Genomic DNA, 19,251 nt, shown 5'->3' with positions numbered 1-19,251 from the left:
TAAGGCAGCAGCTCTACCGCTGCGCCACCGTGACTGCCCTGTGTTATATTAATGTGTTATATTAAGTTTAAAGATAGAGACCTTCTGGCACAGCTTATAAACAGCAGTCACCATTTCTGGTTTTCCTAATCAGTCCTTGAGGGGAAGAGCTGTTTACCAGTTATAAACATGCTGCTTAATACATAAACAAAAGGCCAACACAAATCCCATTTGCCTAAACTATGAAACTAAAATGCTTTGCCTTGTTTAATTATCAAAATTCCATAACATTGCCCCAACATTATGCCAAAAGATAAAAGTCCATGTATTCCCACCGGCCTCGGGTCGAGGCATTTAGTTTCTTTTTCATGGAATGTCTTTACATTTTGTTTAAAGAAAGCCAGGCCGGAGTTGTGGAGCTGTGTTCTGTCTGCTTTGAACTGTCAGAGTTTGCATTTCTGTGCAGTTGGATCACTGTGGCGTCTCATCCCTTGAAAGATGCAGCAGCTCAGTTTTTTTCAGTTTCGAGATACAGCGTGGAAACAGGCCCTTCGGCCCACCGAGTCCGTGCCGTCCAGCGATCCCCATACACCAGCACCGGTTTCAATTCGTTTTGGCGACCTGGGAACTGCTGCTCGTCCCGGGGACGTGAGGGACCTGGGAATTGCAGAAAACGAATTGAAAAACACGTGAAAACTATTGGGAGAAACAACACCAAGTGTCACACTATGGCGATAGATGTGGCCCGCTATCCCCTCACAGACATGGGTCCTGGCCCCTATGCAGAACAAGGTTGCCAACCCCTGATCCAAGGCGTAGTCCAAATCTTCCAACCCACCTCATTGCAGACATTGGACTTTTTTTCTCTGGAATTGCAAGGATAATGCTGGAGCACTGTATTCCGCACTCCGCTGTTTTTCTGTTTGTGTGACCTGTTGTATTTGTGTGCGTGTGTGCCTTGATTATACCAAGGTGTGTAATATGATTTGAATGGACTGGATAGTAAGCGGACAAAAGCTTCTCACTGTATCTCGGTGCGTGTGACCATAAAATAATACCCATAAGCTGGGCCGGCAGTCACTGTTCAACCCAGTGAACTGCAAGTAAGTCATCCTCCATCCTGAGGGAGTGTCTAAGAGGAAGGAAAACAAAAGGGAGGTAATGAGGTGGAAAATCTTCCTTTGTCCCTTACACCAAGCACACAATCTAACTTTCAAAATATGGTGACGGTGAATTCAATATCAGAAACTGAGTAAAACCCTCAACCTTTATGATGATGTTCTCTGTTCTGACACCAGGATAAATATTTAACTCCTAAGGTTTGACTTACATGGAAGCGTTTCGTGACTTAATGCCTGAATGTACTGTACAATCCCCAGGGACTTGTCAGGTGGCAAGTGGATGTGGAGAGGGTGTTCCTACTAGTGCACGGGTTCCCAATGTTTTTCGTCCCGTTTACCCCAGGCAACTTTAATAGCACATCACAATGTTATTTCACTTATTTGTGAACAACTAATGATGAACAGATATACCTGAACCAAACACAGTCAGTCAATGAGAAAGAATATGTACAAATCTACTATCAACAAATTTACCCCCTGTTTAGGTGGGGACCTCATTGAAACTTACTGAATAGTGAAAGGCCTGAATAGGGCGAACATTCCAATGTTCCAATTGTGGGAGAGACCAGGACATACCTTCATAAAGGAGCTGAAGAGGAATTTCTTTAGTCAGAGGGTGGTGAATCTGTGGAATTCACTGCCACAGAAGGCAGTGGAGGCCAATTCACTGGATGTATTCAAGAGAGAGTTATGCCCCTGTCCCACTTAGGAAACCTGAATGGAAACCTCTGGAGACTTTGCGCACCACCCAAGGTTTCCGTGCGGTTCCCGGAGGTTGTAGGTGGTTGCCGGAGGTTGCAGGTAGTGGAAGCATGTAGGGAGACTGACAAAAACCTCTGAGAACCTCCAGGAACCGTACGGAAACCTTGGGTGGGGCGCAAAGTCTCCAGAGGTTTCCGTTCAGGTTTCCTAAGTGGGACAGGGGCATAACTCTCTCTTGAATACATCCAGTGAATTGGCCTCCACTGCCTTCTGTGGCAGTGAATTCCACAGATTCACCACCCTCTGACTAAAGAAATTCCTCTTCATCTCCTATGATAGAGCACTTAGGGCTAATGGAATCAAGGGATATGGTGAGAAAGCAGGAACGGGGTACTGATTTTGGATGATCAGCCATGATCACATTGAATGGTGGTGCTGGCTCGAAGGACCGAATGGCCTACTCCTGCACCTATTTTCTATGTGAATACCAGTGAATCCCACCTCCTCCATCAGACCGTCACAGAGACGCCACCACGTGTGCGCCTCGAGTCACAGCGCCCCTTTGCCTCGCAAGCCCAAGAGCTGCTCTGCCCAACACCGGCTGATGCTTCCAAGGCCGCCAGGGTCAAGATGAGATGGAGAGACCAGTGGATGTCAGCGTAACCATCTAGGCTACACCATTACACTGGCCACTGAATGGTGAACGAGGTCTGATTGACCTGTAGGATGACACGCTGGCCTGGCTCGCCTCAACTGAGCTGCAGGTCTAAAAGACATACGACAGAAGAAGAAGAAACAACTCATTTGATGGTACACAACACCACACCATAGGAGCTGCAGGTCTGTTGATAAAATTGCAGAGGGGTAACTTTAATCTCCATTTTTGCAAGACACACACATGCAAATAAGGTGGCCAGTGCTTAAGTGGACAATTGATGTCCACTTTAGAGTCGAATTGTTAGTCTGCTCATTGCTTCGATTTTTACAGTGAAGCAGTCAATACCCCAAAAGTATGGTAATAAGTTCAAGATAATAACATTAACTGTGAATCATTATTCACATATACTCTGATTTATAAAGGACTTCAGTAATAAATCAAGTCAGTTTTTTTTTTTTTTTTTTTTTTTTTGAAAAAGGCTTTTTCCTCTCTGGAATGTTAAACGTTTCTGGGATCGAGGCATTAAAGAAGAGAGCCATGTTCTCGTGGATTTTAAATGCTGCACGTTTGAAATATTCCCAAGCTACCTGAGGCTAGTGTCTTTTTGCTTGGCTTGCAATTAGCTCTAACCTATTTTCCACTCGAGCTCCCTAATAAAATTCAGAATGCCACAGACTTGGAGAGTGGAGCTTGTTAAACACAAGGTGGCATTTTACAAAAGCTCTCCACTGTCTTTGTGGTCCTGGAAATGTTAAGAGCAGGGTGTCATCCACGATTGTTATAATAACTGGGCTAATTTGTTGTGAAGAGCCGCTTGCTAAGTCAGGGCTAAGTGGCCTGGACATTAATGTGCATTCCCATGGGGCAGAAGATAGCAAATTGTGCAAAGGCTTGCTTGCTTCATGCTGTGAATCCTGAAGGGAACCTGTTGGCCTTCATTGTTCCAGCCACAAACCCAAAATGCAGCTTTAATGCTTCTTAATACAGGAGTCTAAAGGGCCTGTCCCACTTACGCGATTTTTTCGGTAACTTGCTGGCACCCGTCATAGTCGCAGCAGGTGGCCGAAAATGTTCAACATGTTGAAAATCCAGCAGCGACCAGATAAAGGTGCGACTCTTTGGGCGACTACTCACGACCGTACAGGCGTCACCCCGCCACATGTCGCGCTGTATCTCTGATCTAAACTAAAAACTATACTCCAAAGACATACAGGTTTGTAGGCTAATTGGCTTCGGTAAAATTGTCAATTGTCCCTGGTGTGTGTAGGAAGTTGCCGTACAGCGCTTGAGACCGGGTTCGATCCCGACTACGGGTTCTGTCTGTACGGAGTTTGTACGTTCTCCCCGTGACGCATGGGTTTTCTCTGAAATCTTTGGTTTCTTCCCACACTCCAAAGACGTAGATGTTTGTGGGCTAATTGGCTTGGTATGAATGTCATTTGTCCTTACTGTATTTAGCGTGCGGGGATCGCTGGTCGGCACGGACTCGGTGGGCCGAAGGGCCTGTTTCCGCGCTGTATCTCTAAACTCAACTGAACTAAACACTGAAGAAATATCAATTTATTGAATGATTGCTCTTCGTTTTAGCATCGGACCAGAACCACCGTCTACATCTTCAACATACCATGTTGGGACGTGTTGGGCAGTTTTCTGTGTATGAACCTGATTTATAAACTCACAACACAATGATTTAATAATGCTTTAATCATCACGTATAGAAGTGCTTTTTGCAGGAACAGTGTGTGTCTCTGCTATTCAGTCCATTTATCTGGTCTATTCTTTATCTGACAGATATTTATTGTTGCTTCCAGGACTCTGAAAGAAAAGGATTACTGGGCAAGCTCCACAAGGTTCAAGATATTGTCATTAGTGTTCAGAATTTCCTTGATACAATAGCATCTTTTGGCGAAAGACTGAAGAAGTAAGTATTGTGGCTGCTTAGAGCTGTGATTTTATTTTCCTACTTAGCCCGATTGTACCAAAGTCCACATTTAATTCTGCTCCCTGTTCCATACAGCAGTTGAAGAATGGGGCAGCGTCATAGATTTGCCGGAGATAAGGGCGAGAGGGGTTACGGGGCAGGGCAGGAGAATGGGGTTGAGAGGGGAAGATAGATCAGCCATGATTGAATGGCGGAGTAGACTCGATGGGCCGAATGGCCAAATTCTGCTCCTGTTCAGGCGGCACGGTGGAGCAGCGGTAGAGTTGCTTCCCCACAGTGCCAGAGACATGGGTTCGATCCTGACTACGGGTGCTATCTGTAGATCAGTGCATGCTCCTTTAACATAGTGACCTCACCACTACTAACCACTCCCCATTGTCTCCTGTATAATTGTAGCTTCCCCGCCTCTAGCTCTCTCTCTAGTCCCAGTGATGAACACGGACAGCTAGAGCATAATGTGTGTAGTGACTTTAATAAAGATACTTAGTAAGAGACTTTGTGTGTCGAACAATACCTTTTACATGGTGTCAGAAGTGGGATTCTTTTACACTATCTGCGTGGGTTTTCTCCGAGATCTTCGGTTTCCTCTCACATGCCAAAGACGTACGTACAGGTTTGTAGGTTAATTGGCTTGGTATTAAAAAAATGTATATATTTGAAAATCCTCAGCCCTGCCCAGGTTCATGAAGACTGAATATGTCCACATTGCTTCTCATTGATTTTTGAAGATAATGTATTCGGAATGAATGACTTTTAAAGTGCACTCCTTCACGTGGGAAGTCAACCACAGAACACAAAGTTCCACCAAAATCTCTTTCTAGAAGCAAAATTTGAAGTGAAACATTGCCTTTATTGGAAACATTGCTTTGAAATGGATGGAAATCAAGATATTTGTTCTATTTGGAAGATAAAGCAATCCATATCTTGACTCTTGGAGACACGCGGAATTACAGATGCTGGAATCGTGAGCAAAACACAAAGTGTTTAGTTTTTAGTCTTGTTTAGTTCAGAGATACAGCGTGGAAAGTGGTCCGTTGGCCCATCAAGTCCGTGCCGACCAGCGACCAGCGATCAGCCCGTTCACTAACACAATCCTACACACGCTAGGGACAATTTACAATTTTGTACTGCCAAGTCAAGTGAGTTTATTGTCATGTGTCCCTGTATAGGACAATTAAAATCTTGCTTTGCTTCAGCACACAGAACATAGTAGGCATTTACTACAAAACAGATAAGTGTGTCCATATACCATAAGGTAGCCAATTAACCCACAAACCTGTACGTCTTTGGAATGTGGGAGGAAACCGGAGCTCCTGGAGAAAACCAACGCTGGTCACGGGGAGAACGTGCAAACTGCATACAGACAGCACCCATAGTCAGGATCCAACCCGGGTCTCTGGCGCTGTAAGGCACCAACTCTACCGCTGTGCCACCATGCCGCCCTCTGTGGTGGGAATGGACAGACGATGTTTAGGATCAGGACCCTTCTTCAGATTGAATCACGATGTTGTCTGTCCCACTGAGTTCCACCAGCACTTCGCATTTTGCTCTTGAATCGTGGATTTATGTATTGGATGCATCAGTTAGCTGTCGGAGAGTCAACTACTTAATAGATACATGGCATTATTAATTCACCTTGGCAAAAGTGACCACAACTTCAACGAGAGGCTTTCCAGTAACTTTCACCCACTGAGCAAATCTGATAGAGGTACACAAACACAATTCATCATCCAGTGATTATATATTGTTGAGAATTAATTAGCTACAAATGGGGTCGTACTTATCGATTCAGTACGTAATCAATCCTGCGAGCCTTTGTAACCTGCAATAATTTTTGGGAGGTATTGACAACATGAAACCAACAGCACAACTATACGCATGCATCAATTAGCAAATTTAATATGTAGGATTCACTAAAGCACAATTGTTCAGCTAGGCCACACTTGTATGAATATTCATTCAACACAACCCCAGTTGTACGTCTCAACCTTTGTTGGGTGATCAATCTGCCTTGTCATAGAGTCTGACACTCTCCAATCAGTCATTTTCAAAAATGGATTAAGAGAAGAAATTTGAATTCTCTCCAGACAGATGAGCTTGTTTTGTGTTGATTCCATGGATCAGTTTAATGTGAAACACTCTTGTATGGAGGGAGTGTGCGAGTAACTACGAATGTATCTTTGCAGGAAGGAACTGCAGATGCTGGTTTAAACTGAAGATAGACATAAAAAGCTGGAGTAACTCAGCGGGACAGGCAGCATCGCTGGGTGATGTTTCAGGTCAAGACTCTTCTTCAGACTAGTTAGGGATAAAGGAACTAAGAGATATAGACGGTGATGTGGAGAGATAAAGAACAATGAATGAAAGATATGCAAAAAAGTAACACTGATAAAGGAAACAGGCCACTGTTAGGTAGACAAAAAAGAGGGTCTGAGGATAAAGTCAGGGGGCTATTTGAGGTTAGTGGGCCCTTCAGGGATAAAGTATGTGGGCTTTTTAAGGATAAGGTTTGTGGACCCTTTAAGAATAATGTGTGTGGGTCCTTTAAGGATAAAGTACGTGGGCCCTTTAAGAATAAAGTCTGTGCGCCCTTTAAGTATGAAGTTCAGAACTGCAGCTCAATGCCTCACGGTGTACCATCCACAGAGGAGTGGAGTGAGCCAATCAGATTATATTATTTCGATAAACTATCTACTAATAGGCTTGTGCAAACATCAGAGCTCATCATAAAATGATAGAGTGGTATATTGTCACAAGAATTTAATCTGATCTGACAACAATTTTCAGTTTGCACATCATTATTGTGTTTTACCTTGTGCCTGTCCTAATCCTGAAATACATTATTGAGCAGTAATTAATTATTTCTAACTTTATTGACAAATAGGGAGAGGTCTGCCTTCTCGGAGTGGCAGTGTGGTTAGTATATTCTCTTCATCTGCATCCCAGCTGCAGGGCTGTGTACCTTGTGAGTGTTATAATGAGGATGTGAACTAGCTATCTCCCTGATATCCCAGGGGTTGAGCGGATTTCAAACAGAAGAAATTAGTATTATGATTCTTTTCATTGTCAAACACATACATTGATGTGAGCTGATTAAAGTTTGATTACACACTGGGTTTTTAATTAATAACCCAGTGTGTTTTGAGCGAAATAGGTGAGTTTTCTTTCACGTGCCGTTTTAGTTCCTCTCATTACACAAAAGAGGATTAATTCTGCCTTGACACACAAACCCGGGCCGGGATTAAGGGGTCCAGTTACACTGATAAAATCAGCTCCTTGGAACGTGTTTGCTTTCAAGCAGCTGTCGTGACACGAGAAGAAAAATAGCATGGAAGAGTCTGGGGCAGCGTTGAGAAGATGCAGATAGATCTTAGCTGGGAGACAGGCCCCAGATAGTCGATAGCAAAATAGATCTGTTTGTAATCCCGTCTGACAGTGATCCAAATTGCTCCTCCATTGTAACGACATTTTATTGTTCAGCGTTAGGGCACGTCTTTGTTGATGGGCTAAAAGTTTTTCCCCGCTTGCCTCTGTGTCCACTACAACATTATATGGACTTCCCCCAGCAACCACTTCCAAAGCAGTCGCAGTGGAAATATACTTCACAGAGACAAGTGTGGTGATAAGACCTTTCACAGGGTCAGAGCCACAATTTGTTTCAGGATCCTTGTATTCAAAACTCAAACTAGTTCTGCCTTGTTGGGCAGAATAATGACGTTTGACGTGCGGGGAGAAACATAGAGGAGTAACAGCTGTGGCTAGGATCAGTCAGTCTGTCTGGAGGAGGGGGGTGGCAGTGAGGGTATGAGGTACAGGTGGAGTGACGGACATTCAGGCCGAGTGCTGCCGCAAACACATTAACCCTTCAGTTGGGTAGAAAAGGATCTTGTGGAACTGTGTTGAAGCAGAGGAGTCAAGAGTGTTTTATTGTCATATGTCACAAAAGAGAACAATGAAATTCTTACTTGCAGCAGCACAACAGAATATGTGATCGCAGTACTCTGTAAAACCCATAATTACAACAACAAAAAAATATATATATGTATATATGTGTGTGAGTATGTATATGTGTGTGAGTGTATGTGTGAGTGTATGTGTGAGTGTGTGTGTGTGTGTGTGTGTGTGAGTGTATGTGTGAGTGTATGTGTGAGTGTGTGTGTGTGTGTGTGTGTGTGAGTGTATGTGTGAGTGTATGTGTGAGTGTGTGTGTGTGTGTGTGTGTGTGAGTATGTATATGTGTGTGCAAGAAAGAACTGCAGATGCTGGTAAAAACGATGGTAGACACAAAATGCTGGAGTAACTCAGCGGGTGAGGCAGCATCTATGGAGAGAAGGAATGGGCGACATTTCTGGTCAAGACCATTCTTCAGTGTGTGTGAATGTATATATATATGTGTGTGTATGTATACTGTATGTATATATGTGTGTGTGTGCGTATGTATGTGTATGCATATATGTATATATGTGTGTGTATATATGTATGTATATATGTGTGTATATATGTGTGTGTGTGTGTATATTTGTATGTATATATGTGTGTGTATATATGTATGTATATATGTGTGTATATATGTGTGTGTGTGTGTATATTTGTATGTATATATGTGTGTGTGTATATATATATATATATATATATATATATATATATATAAGGATTTTCCAGCATCTGCAGTTCCTTCTTAAACACTATATATATATATATGTGTGTATGTATATGTTTGTATATATGTGTGTATGTGTATGTGCGTGTATATATAAATATATATTATCCTTTATTATATATAAGCCAACCCAGAAGTTGCAGGTGCAGTTTCTTGCATTCCACACGAGACCCATTGCAATGACAATTGTCATGGATAATTTAAAGTATATTTGACAAGAACAGTACAGACCTGCGTTATCAGAACTAGAATATAATGTGATAAAGTTTGCATGAATATTGTATTGGAGAAACTGCTGTAAGAACAAGCTTATACTTAACATTTTATGATCTTGTGTCTTAATAAATAAGAATAGCAGGGAAAGCAGGCAGCAGTATGAATAGTTACCGAGTTAATTAGCATCAGATGCTAAACACAAACAATGTAATTTTAGTCGGAAATTCTGTGAGTTTGTCGGTAAAGGTCTAAATTACATCATGATCATCTTCTCCTTGGAGTGTTTAAGAAGGAGCTGCAGATGCTGGAAAATCGAAGGTAGACAAAAGTGCTGGAGAAACTCAGCGGGTGCAGCAGCATCTATGGAGTGAAGGAAATAGGCAACGTTTGGATATGGATCATGTGCGTGCTAACCAGTCAGTGCAAAGCCAATACATGATTACAGGGTCTCGCCCGAAACGTCGCCCATTCCTTCGCTTCAGAGATGCTGCCTGTCCCGCTGAGTTACTCCAGCGTTTTGTGTCTACTACAACCCGATCCATTTACAGTGTATTTACAGTGTATAGGAATAGAGGTTCAAGAGTGTGGAGCGAATGTAATATGCGTTTGTGGATCTACTTCTGTGGCTACCACAGAAAATAGCGTCCTGGGTTGGGCACCATCTTGGAAGCATCAAGAGACAATAGACAATAGGTGCAGGAGTAGGCCATTTGGCCCTTCGAGCCAGCACCGCCATTCAATGTGATCATGGCTGATCATCTACAATCAGTACCCCGTTCCTGCCTTCTCCCCATATCCCCTGCCTCTGCTATTTTTAAGAGCCCTATCGAGCTCTCTCTTGAAAGCATCCAGAGAACCGGCCTCCGCCGCCCTCTGAGGCAGAGAATTCCACCGACTCGCCACTCTCTGTGAGAAAAATTGTTTCCTCGTCTCTGTTCTAAATGGCTTACTCCTTATTCTTAAACTGTGGCCCCTGGTTCTGGACTCCCCCAACATCGGGAACATGTTTCCTGCCTCGATTGTGTCCAAGCCCTTAACAATCTTATATGTTTCAATGAGATTCCCTCTCATCCTTCTAAACTCCAGAGTGCACAAGCCCAGCCGCTCCATTCTCTCAGCATGTGACAGTCCCGCCTTCCCGGGAATTAACCTTGTAAACCTACGCTGCACTCCCTCAATAGCAAGAATGCCCTTCCTCAAATTAGGGGACCAAAGCTGCACACAATACTCCAGGTGTGGTCTCACTAGGGCCCTGTACAAGTTACACCAATGATCACACCTCTGACATAATTGTAATATTAATGGTACTCTTTCTACTTGTTTGTTCCCCCAGCGTTTTCAATTGGACCGTGCCATTTCTGGGCAAGTTGGGCTGCACTGTCCTCGCTGTCTGCACGATCGTCTTGTACTTTGTTCCACTGCGGTATCTCCTGCTGATTTGGGGTAAGAATATATATATATATATATATACATTTATCTCATCTGATTTGTAATCACAAAGCAGCGGCCAGGGTAATAAATGGGCGGCAAAGCATTCTGAGCGCTGAAGGAGGGGAAACGGAGGCGATGAACTGAAGCTCGTCAAACATTTGTGTCGTGGATATCCATACTCCGTAATTCAAGAGTCGAGAGAGTCCATAATGACAACAAAACAATGACATTCGTACATGCTGCTAAATAGGCTGTCATCACACTACCCTCATAGAAATAAAATAATCAAAACATTTAAATTAATTAATAACCACAATACTGGTGCACACCCCCCCCCCCCCCCGAAGTTCATAGTGTAACCAAAGACATAGTCCGCAGCTCGTGGTTGATGAGGTTAGTGTGCAGTGTTCAACAGCCTGATGGTCGCTGCAAAGAAGCTGTTCTTGAACCCGATAGTTACAATTTTCAGGCTTCTGTACCTTCGTACATTAGTGAGGTAAATAATAAAGAGGAGGTGTGAATCATGAAACTTAGAAGCATAGAAAATTGGTTAAAAAATAAATGATTGTCTCTAATGTGTAGGATAGTGTTAGTGTGTGAGGTCGATCGCTGGTCAGCATGGGCCTGGTGGGCCGAAGGGCCTGTTTCTATGCTGCATCTCTAAACTAAACTAAACTGAACTCGCAGTCTGCTGAAATTCAGCGCCATAGAAAATAGGTGCATGGGGAGGCCATTCGGCCCTACGAGCCAGCACCGCCATTCAATCCGATCAAGGGTGATCATGGGGAGAATGTACAAACTGTAGTCAGGATCGAACCCGGGTCTCTGGCGCTGTAACTCCATCGCTGCACCACTTCTCAGTTAGTTAGGAGGAAGAGTTCTCTTTCAATATAGTAAAGTGTTCCTTATTATTTCAGTCCAGAATTGTTTGTTTTTCGTAATTTAGCATTCCCAGTGAGATGCAGTGGATGAGAGAGGTTTTGTTTGAACTCCAAGTGCAGAAAGTAATGAAATTTGATCTTGCACATTGCAGGAATGCGATGTTGCATAAAATATAGTGCACATATACATGGAAAACCTTTCAACTGCAATCATTTTGTTTAGTTCATAGTTTAGAGATACAGCGCGGAAGCAGTGCCCTTCGAGTCACCAAGTCCGCATCGACCTGCGATCCCCGCACACTAACACTATCGTACACTAGGGACAATTTTGCATTTATACCTAGCCAAGTAAACCTGCAAACCTGTACGTCTTTGGAGTGTGGGAGGAAACCGAAGATCTCGGAGAAAACCCACGCAGGTCACTTGGAGAACGTACAAACTCCGTACAGACAGCACCCGTAGTCAGGATCGAACCCGTGTCTCCGGCGCTGTAAGGCAGCAACTCTTGTTGTTACACAGACGGGCAGGGTCACTGTTGTAGTGAGGGATTCCGTAGCCTGACACAGACACAAAGGAGCAGTGTTGCTCAGCCTGAACTCTGGTAGGCCCCGTCGTTTGAAACCGTTCAAACAGATGGAGTCTTTCATACCTTCTGCAGATTAATAAAGTAATGGGTTGAGGTGAACGAAATGTTAAAATAGAAAACCTGTATTCATTGGCACAAATTTATATACAGCTGAAACTTGAAACTCTTCCAAAGGCCTTTATATGCTGCGACCATGCTTGAAATACACTCCTGGCCCATTAACAATCGAGGTTATTGAGGTGTGCGGAAAACAAACAACTTGCGTTTATCCAACAGCTCTGGCAGTGTGGGGCCGCTGAGGATATTGTAGAATTCTTGCGAATGAAACATAAACCAAAGGAATAGTTAAGGTCCTGTCCCACTGGGGCGTCATTTGCACGTCACGCAGATGGCGCGCGAAGATTTTGTATATACCAAAATCCTAGGGCGCCGCGCGGGACCGCCCGTCACTGCCTACATCACCACGCACCATGCGCGCATAATGCACACCATGCACGCATCAGGTGCGCGGCACAACGTGCGTGTCGTGCGTCGTGACGCGTAAATGATGACGCGTAAATTACGCGCAAATGAAGCCCGTGGGACTTGCCCTTTAGCTGGGTGTTGAGCAGCCAGGTCTCTGCGTCAATGTCTGCCGGGTCCTGAGCTCCATTGATATGCCTGATGGAAGTTTATAAAACTGTGAGAGGCACAGATATGATAGACGGGTCGGAGCGCCGCGTCCAGCCCCGCCTCACCCGTCCCGACGTAGTGCAGCAGCAGCAGCGCCTCGCCCATGGCCCCCGTCGGTCGGCAGCCCGGCCAGCTGCCTGACCTTCGGACCTTCGCTTACCGCCGACACCACCACCCCTCCTTCTCATGGCCGATCATCAGTTCATGAGTTGGACGGGGCGTCGAACTTTGCGCGCCCGGGCCAAAACTCCTCAGCTGGCCCGCCGGCTGGGCTTTGTGTGCAGTCCAGCACCCGGGCCAATTCATCATTCACCCAGCCACGGCCGAGTCGGTCAATGAGTTGCCGTCGGGAATTTATCCCTTATTTTGACCCTTTGTCCCTTTTTTGGGAGTGAGAAAGTTGGCAACCCTAGTAGTAACTGAGCGGGTCAGGCAGCTTCTCTGGATGAAGAGGATGGGGGACATTTCGTGTCGGGTCTGAAGAAGGGTTCCGACCCTAAACATCACACGTCCTTTTTCTCTCGCGATGCTGCCTGACCCACTGAGTTACTCCAGCACTTTGTGTCTATCTTGTGGGCTGAAGGGCCTTCCCCAATGCTGGTCTGTTCCACATTCTAGATATTTTCATATTTCAATGTCTCTAGACATTACATCTCCCTCAGTCTCCCCTCGGTCCTCACTGGGAGAAGGCAAGTAGGCGTCTGGGCAGGCAGGCCAAGTCGATTAATATTTTTAAGATGGAGATTGCTTAGGTTCTTGATTAGTACAGGTGTCAGGGGTTATGGGGGAGAATGGGGTTGAGAGGGAAAGATAGATCAGCCATGATTGAATGGCGGAGTAGACTTGATGGGCCGAAGGGCCAAAATTCTGCTTCTATGAATGTATGAAACCTTTCCTATTCATGGACCTGTATAAATGTCTTTTAGGTAGATGTAGATGGACTATGGATGTAGATTTTAGTAGAAGTACGACATATAAACTTAGGAGAGCCCGATGAGACTGGGTTGTGTGCAAGCCTGCTTACCTCTGTGCTGTTTGGTGCTCCCGACTCACCAGTTTGTCAGGACTCAGCAAACGCCGAAACATTTAGGAGGTAGCGACCACGATATGATCAGTTTTAATCTGCAATTTGAGAGGGAGGAGGTGATATCGGAAGTGTTGGTATTGCAGCTGGGTAAAGGGGACTACAGAGGCATGAGGGAGGAGCTGGCCAAAGTTGACTGGAAAGGAACCCAAGCAGGGGTGACGTTGGGAACAGCAATGGCAGGAATTTCTGGGAATAATTCGGAAGATGCCGGATCTTTTCATTCCAAAGAGGAAGAAAGATTCCGGGGGGGGGGGGGGGGGGGGGGGGGGAGAAAGAGGCGACTGTGGCTTACAAGGGGAGTCAAGGACAGTATATAAAACTCAAAGAGAAGGCGTATAACACAGCAAAGATTAGTGGGAGGCCGGAGGATTGGGAAGCTTTGAAAGAAGAACAGATTGGTTTGAACACCTACTTGGTGCTCGCGACGCCCCAGCTTGTCGGGACTCGCTCCTTGCCGAACCTAATAATACGGGAGGCAATCAACAGAAGTCCCATCGCATGAAAGAAAAGCCTCTTGCGTTTGTCTCCCCGTGAAGGCAGCAGGACTGAACATGCTGGGGTCATGAGGAGGCTTGAGCTCGCTGGAGTATTGTGACGTAGCCTCGAGTCTGTGGCACGAGTGACTCGTGGAGACTAAGCACTAATCTTAGCTCGCAGGAAGAGGTGAGGTGTCGCCTGCTGCTGCTGCTCCAGTAATGGATTTTGCAATCGGAGAAGATGAGATTTTGATATAAAGAGAGGGTATTTGTTAATGAACCCAGATGACAGAACAGAGCGTGGTAATAAGGTTGGGACATGAAGCCTGGCGCACATGTGTGGCAGCCGTATTCTAATTGTTTTCTCAGTAATTTTCACTTGCAAAACTGTTCCTTCTGTCTGAATGAATTATATATTTCGAAATTAAATTCTGTTGACAGGCATACACAAATTCACTAAGAAGCTAAGAAATCCATACGCCATCGATAATAATGAGCTCCTTGACTTCCTGTCCAGAGTGCCGTCAGATGTCCAAAAGGTGGGAGATTATATTATAGATTATATTTATATTCCGTTGTATTTTCTGGGCAAGGCTGCCCCTCCCTCCGGCTCTTTCACGGAAGGGCTTTATTGGCTGGCGAATGCTTTGATGTGGAGAGGGTAAGAGGCGCACGTTCTTGTCCTGAAGAACACTAGAGGGCGGCACGGTGGCGCAGCGGTAGATTCGCTGCCTCACCGCGCCAGAGACCCGTGTTCGATCCCGACTACGGGTGCTGTCTGTATGGAGTTTGTACGTTCTCTCCGTGACCGCGTGGGTTTTCTCCGAGTGCACAGGTTTCCAACCACATTCCAAAGACGTGCAGGTTTGTAGGTTAATTGGTTTCTGTGAATTGCCCCTAGTGTGTAGAATAGGATAGAACTCGTGTACGATGATTGCATGTGGGGGCGGGCTCGGTGGGCAGAAGAACCTTACTCCATGCTGTAGCTCTAAACTAAACTAAGTTTGAGGAGTTACAAGAATGGCCTCGACCCAAAACGTCACCCATGTTCCCCAGGGAGGCTGCCTGACCCGCTGAGTTACTCCAGCACTCTGTGAAACGTCACCTATCCATGTTCTCCACAGATGCTGCCTGACCCGCTGAGTTATGGTGCAGCAGCATCTATGGAGCCAAGGAAATAGGCAACGTTTCGGGCCGAAACCCTTCTGGAAATAGGCAATGTTTCGGGCCGAAACCCGGAAGGGTTTCGGCCCGAAACGTTGCCTATTTCCTTAGCTCAATAGATGCTGCTGTACCCGCTGAGTTACTCCAGCACTCTGTGAAACATCACCTATCCATGTTCCCCACAGATGCTGCCTGACCCGCTGAGTTACTCCAGCACTCTGTGAAACGTCACCTATCCATGTTCTCCACAGATGCTGCCTGACCCGCTGAGTTACTCCAGCACTCTGTGAAACGTCACCTATCCATGTTCTCCAGAGATGCTGCCTGACCCGCTGAGTTACTCCAGCACTCTGTGAAACGTCACCTATCCATGTTCTCCACAGATGCTGCCTGACCCGCTGAGTTACTCCAGCACTCTGTGTCTTTTTGAGGAGTTACATTATTGATGTCAGTGAAATTGAAATATAAAGTACACAGATTGAGAAAAGGTAGCGATAAAGCAACAGGGTGCTTCACATGTGTTGGGTTTGCAGAGAGTAGTGCTGAACTACTATCTACCTCATTGCTGACCCTCGGACTATCCATGATCGGACTTTGCTGGCTTTACCTTGCACTAAACGTTATTCCCTTATCATGTATCTATACACTATAATGGTCTGATTGTAATCATGTCTTGTCTTTCTGCTGACTGGATAGCGTGCAACAAAAGCTTTTCACTGTACCTCATTACACGTGACAATAAACCAAAATGAACTAAACCGAGACTGAACTGAACTGCATGCAATTTCTTTACACTGATGACCAGTTACAGCTTTTTCCAATCAAGCTAACCTCCCCGCTTAAACCTACATTAGTCAAGCCTTGCTTTCTGCAATTACTGCCTCGGCCTATCTTCTTATCCTGAAACTGATCATTGTGTTTGAAGCTATGAGCTTCTGTCTCTCTGTGGATGCCATGAAGCATGTACCAGTTTAGTTTAGGTTGGTTTAAGCCCCTGTCCCACTTTCCAGAGTTACCACAAATTCTCCCGAGTTTTCCCCTTGATTCAAACTCGGAGAATTATGGTAATAGCCAGCCGTAGGCAGTGGCGGACTGGCCAGAGTGTCAGCTTGCCCGATGGCGAGTGGGCCCCTGATGAAGTGGGCCCCCTATATCAAGTGGGCCCCCTTTGTCTCCTGGCAACCGATATTTTTAGACCCAGTCTACCATTGGCCGTAGGTACTCTAGGCTTTTTTTTACTTGTGGACATTTTTCAACATGCTGAAAAAACGTCCCGACTTACCTGATGCCCCGAGTACCAACGGCTGGCATTACGAGCCGCTACGATATATCCACGGACTCCTACGGACATTCTCCGAGTTTGAATCAAGGGAAAAACTCGGGAGAATTCGTGAGTAAAGTGGGACAGGGGCTTTACTAATGTCACATGTACCGAGGTACAGTGAAAAGCTTTGTTCATTGCGTGCGATCCAGTCAGTGGAAAGACTATACATGATTACAATCAAACCGTTCAGTGCACAGATACTGGAGAAAGGTAAAACACAATTGGTGCAAAGTCCAGTAAAGTCCGATTAAAGATAGTCCGATGGTCTCCAATTAGGTAGGTGGGAGGTCAGGTCCACTCTAGTTGGTGATAGGATGGATCAGTTGCGTGATTACAGCTGGGAAGAAACCGTCCTTGAATCTGGAGGTGTGCGTTTTCACACTCCTGTACATCTTGCCCGATGGGAGAGGGGAGAAGAGGGAGTGAACTTACCGAATAATGAAAGGCTTGGATAGAGTGGATGTGGAGAGGATGTTTCCACTAGTAGGAGAGTCTTGGACTAGAGGTCATAACCTCAGAATTAAAGGATGTTGCTTTTGGAAGGAGATGAGGAGGAATTTCTTTAGTCAGAGGGTGGTGAATCTGTGGAATTCTTTGCCACAGAAGGCTGTGGATATTTTTAAGGCAGAGATAGATAGATTCTTGTTTAGTACGAGTGTCGGGGATTGTGTGGAGAAGGCAGGTGAATGGGGTTGGGAGTGAAAGATAGATCAGCCATGGTTGAATGGCGGAGTAGAATTGATGGGCTGAATGGCCTAAATCTGCTCCTGTCACTAACGACCTTACGGCTCTTAAAAATAGCGGAGTCGGGGGATATGGGGAGAAGGCAGGAACGGGGTACTGATTGGGGATGATCAGCCATGATCACATTGAATGGCGGTGCTGGCTCGAAGGGCTGAATGGCCTACTCCTGCACTGATTGTCTATTGCCTATTGAGTGACCGGGGTGAGACTGGTCCTTTCTGTGGGGGTTAATTATCTGGAGAGTGACGTGCTGTTTGTTTTAACAGGTACAACAGGCGGAGCTGAGACTAAGCAATGGGCTCGCGGCTGTAAGGAAGAAGAAATGCACGTCGTAGCTGGTGGAGAGGACGGCTTGTTGCTGCTTTGATCGTGTGACTGAGACCAACGTCAACAGTCCCCACTTCAGATTGTCCACTTCCCAATTTGCTGTGGGTACGACCGTCCATCTGATCAGTCAAGGTTTAAAAACAAAAGTGACATTTGCAAAGCCAGTTTGATGGCAATATGTGCAATATTTTGAAGTCATTCGGATATCATCTGGATCATGTGTCTTGCAATATTATGATTTTTGTCCTGTCTGTGCTTCTTTCTTGACTCGCTGGAAGAGTGCGGTGTCTTTTGAGGTTGGCTGGTCATCTGATGAGACACCCATGTTCTGCCACAGAAGGCACTGGAGGCCAATTCACTGGATGTTTTCAAGAGAGAGTTAGATATAGCTCTTCGGGCTAAAGGAATCAAGGGATATGGGGAGAAAGTAGGAACGGGGTACTGATTTTGGATGATCAGCCATGATCATATTGAATGGCGGTGCTGGCTCGAAGGGCTGAATGGCCTACTCCTGCACCTATTGTCTATGTTGTTCTATTTTCCTGCATTACACCAGGTGCTTTCTCCAGAGAATGAGCCGCCGGCATTTTTCACTCCATCACGTTCACGGCTTGGTGAAGAGACCAAATGTCAGAGGGTGGTGAATCTGTAGGATTCGTTGCCACAGACGGCTGTGGTGGCCAAGCCAATGGGTATTTTTAAGGTGGAGATTGGTCGGTTCTTGATTAGTACGGGTGTCCGGGGTTATGGGATGAAGGCAGGAGAATGGGGTTGAGTGGATGAGATGGATCAGCCATGATTGAATGTCGGAGTAGACTTGATGGTACATGGACCATTGAACAGAACAGAACAGGAACTTCAGCCCACTATGTTGGTGCCGAACATGATGCCAAGTTAAACTGACCTCATCATGATCCATATCCCTCTCTTCCTAGCACTTCCATGCGCCTATCCAAAAGCCTCTTAAACACCGCTATCGTATCTGCCTCCACCACTGCAATACTGAGAATTCCCTTTACTGAGAGGGTGATTAATTTGTGGAACTCTACCCCTTCCCACTGCCCGCAGTTGAGTTGAGTGTAGTTTATTGTTACGTACGCCAAGTTACAGTGAAAAGAACTGTAGATGTTCAAACATTGAGATCTTTGGACACTGAGATATGGAGACAGTGGGCAGGTGGACAAGGTGTAGGGTCAGCCAATGTCTTATTGAAAAGTGGGGGAGGCTTGAAAGATTAAAGGCGCTACAACTACTCATTCTAATTCTCATGGATGTCGTCTG

General features: G+C 45.4%; 1 protein-coding gene across 2 annotated transcripts in view; it reads left to right on the top strand.

Annotated features, from left to right (window-relative positions):
- mctp2 (multiple C2 and transmembrane domain containing 2) overlaps window positions 1-18,719 on the top strand; it is a 186,785-nt gene extending 168,066 nt beyond the window's left edge. For both annotated transcript variants that reach the window (XM_033050709.1, XM_033050708.1), the window contains exons 20-23: window positions 4,272-4,381; window positions 10,612-10,721; window positions 14,853-14,950; window positions 17,910-18,719. In XM_033050709.1, the coding sequence (XP_032906600.1) occupies window positions 4,272-4,381; window positions 10,612-10,721; window positions 14,853-14,950; window positions 17,910-17,978 (387 nt within the window). In that variant the 3' untranslated portion in view covers window positions 17,979-18,719. The remainder of the gene's footprint in view (window positions 1-4,271; window positions 4,382-10,611; window positions 10,722-14,852; window positions 14,951-17,909) is intronic.
- The last annotated feature ends 532 nt before the right edge of the window (window positions 18,720-19,251 follow it).

This window comes from Amblyraja radiata, chromosome 34 (assembly GCF_010909765.2).
Source record: "Amblyraja radiata isolate CabotCenter1 chromosome 34, sAmbRad1.1.pri, whole genome shotgun sequence".
Taxonomy (NCBI): Eukaryota; Metazoa; Chordata; class Chondrichthyes; order Rajiformes; family Rajidae; genus Amblyraja; species Amblyraja radiata.
Note: the sequence above shows the minus strand (reverse complement) of the source record. Positions and strands in the feature narration are given on the sequence as shown.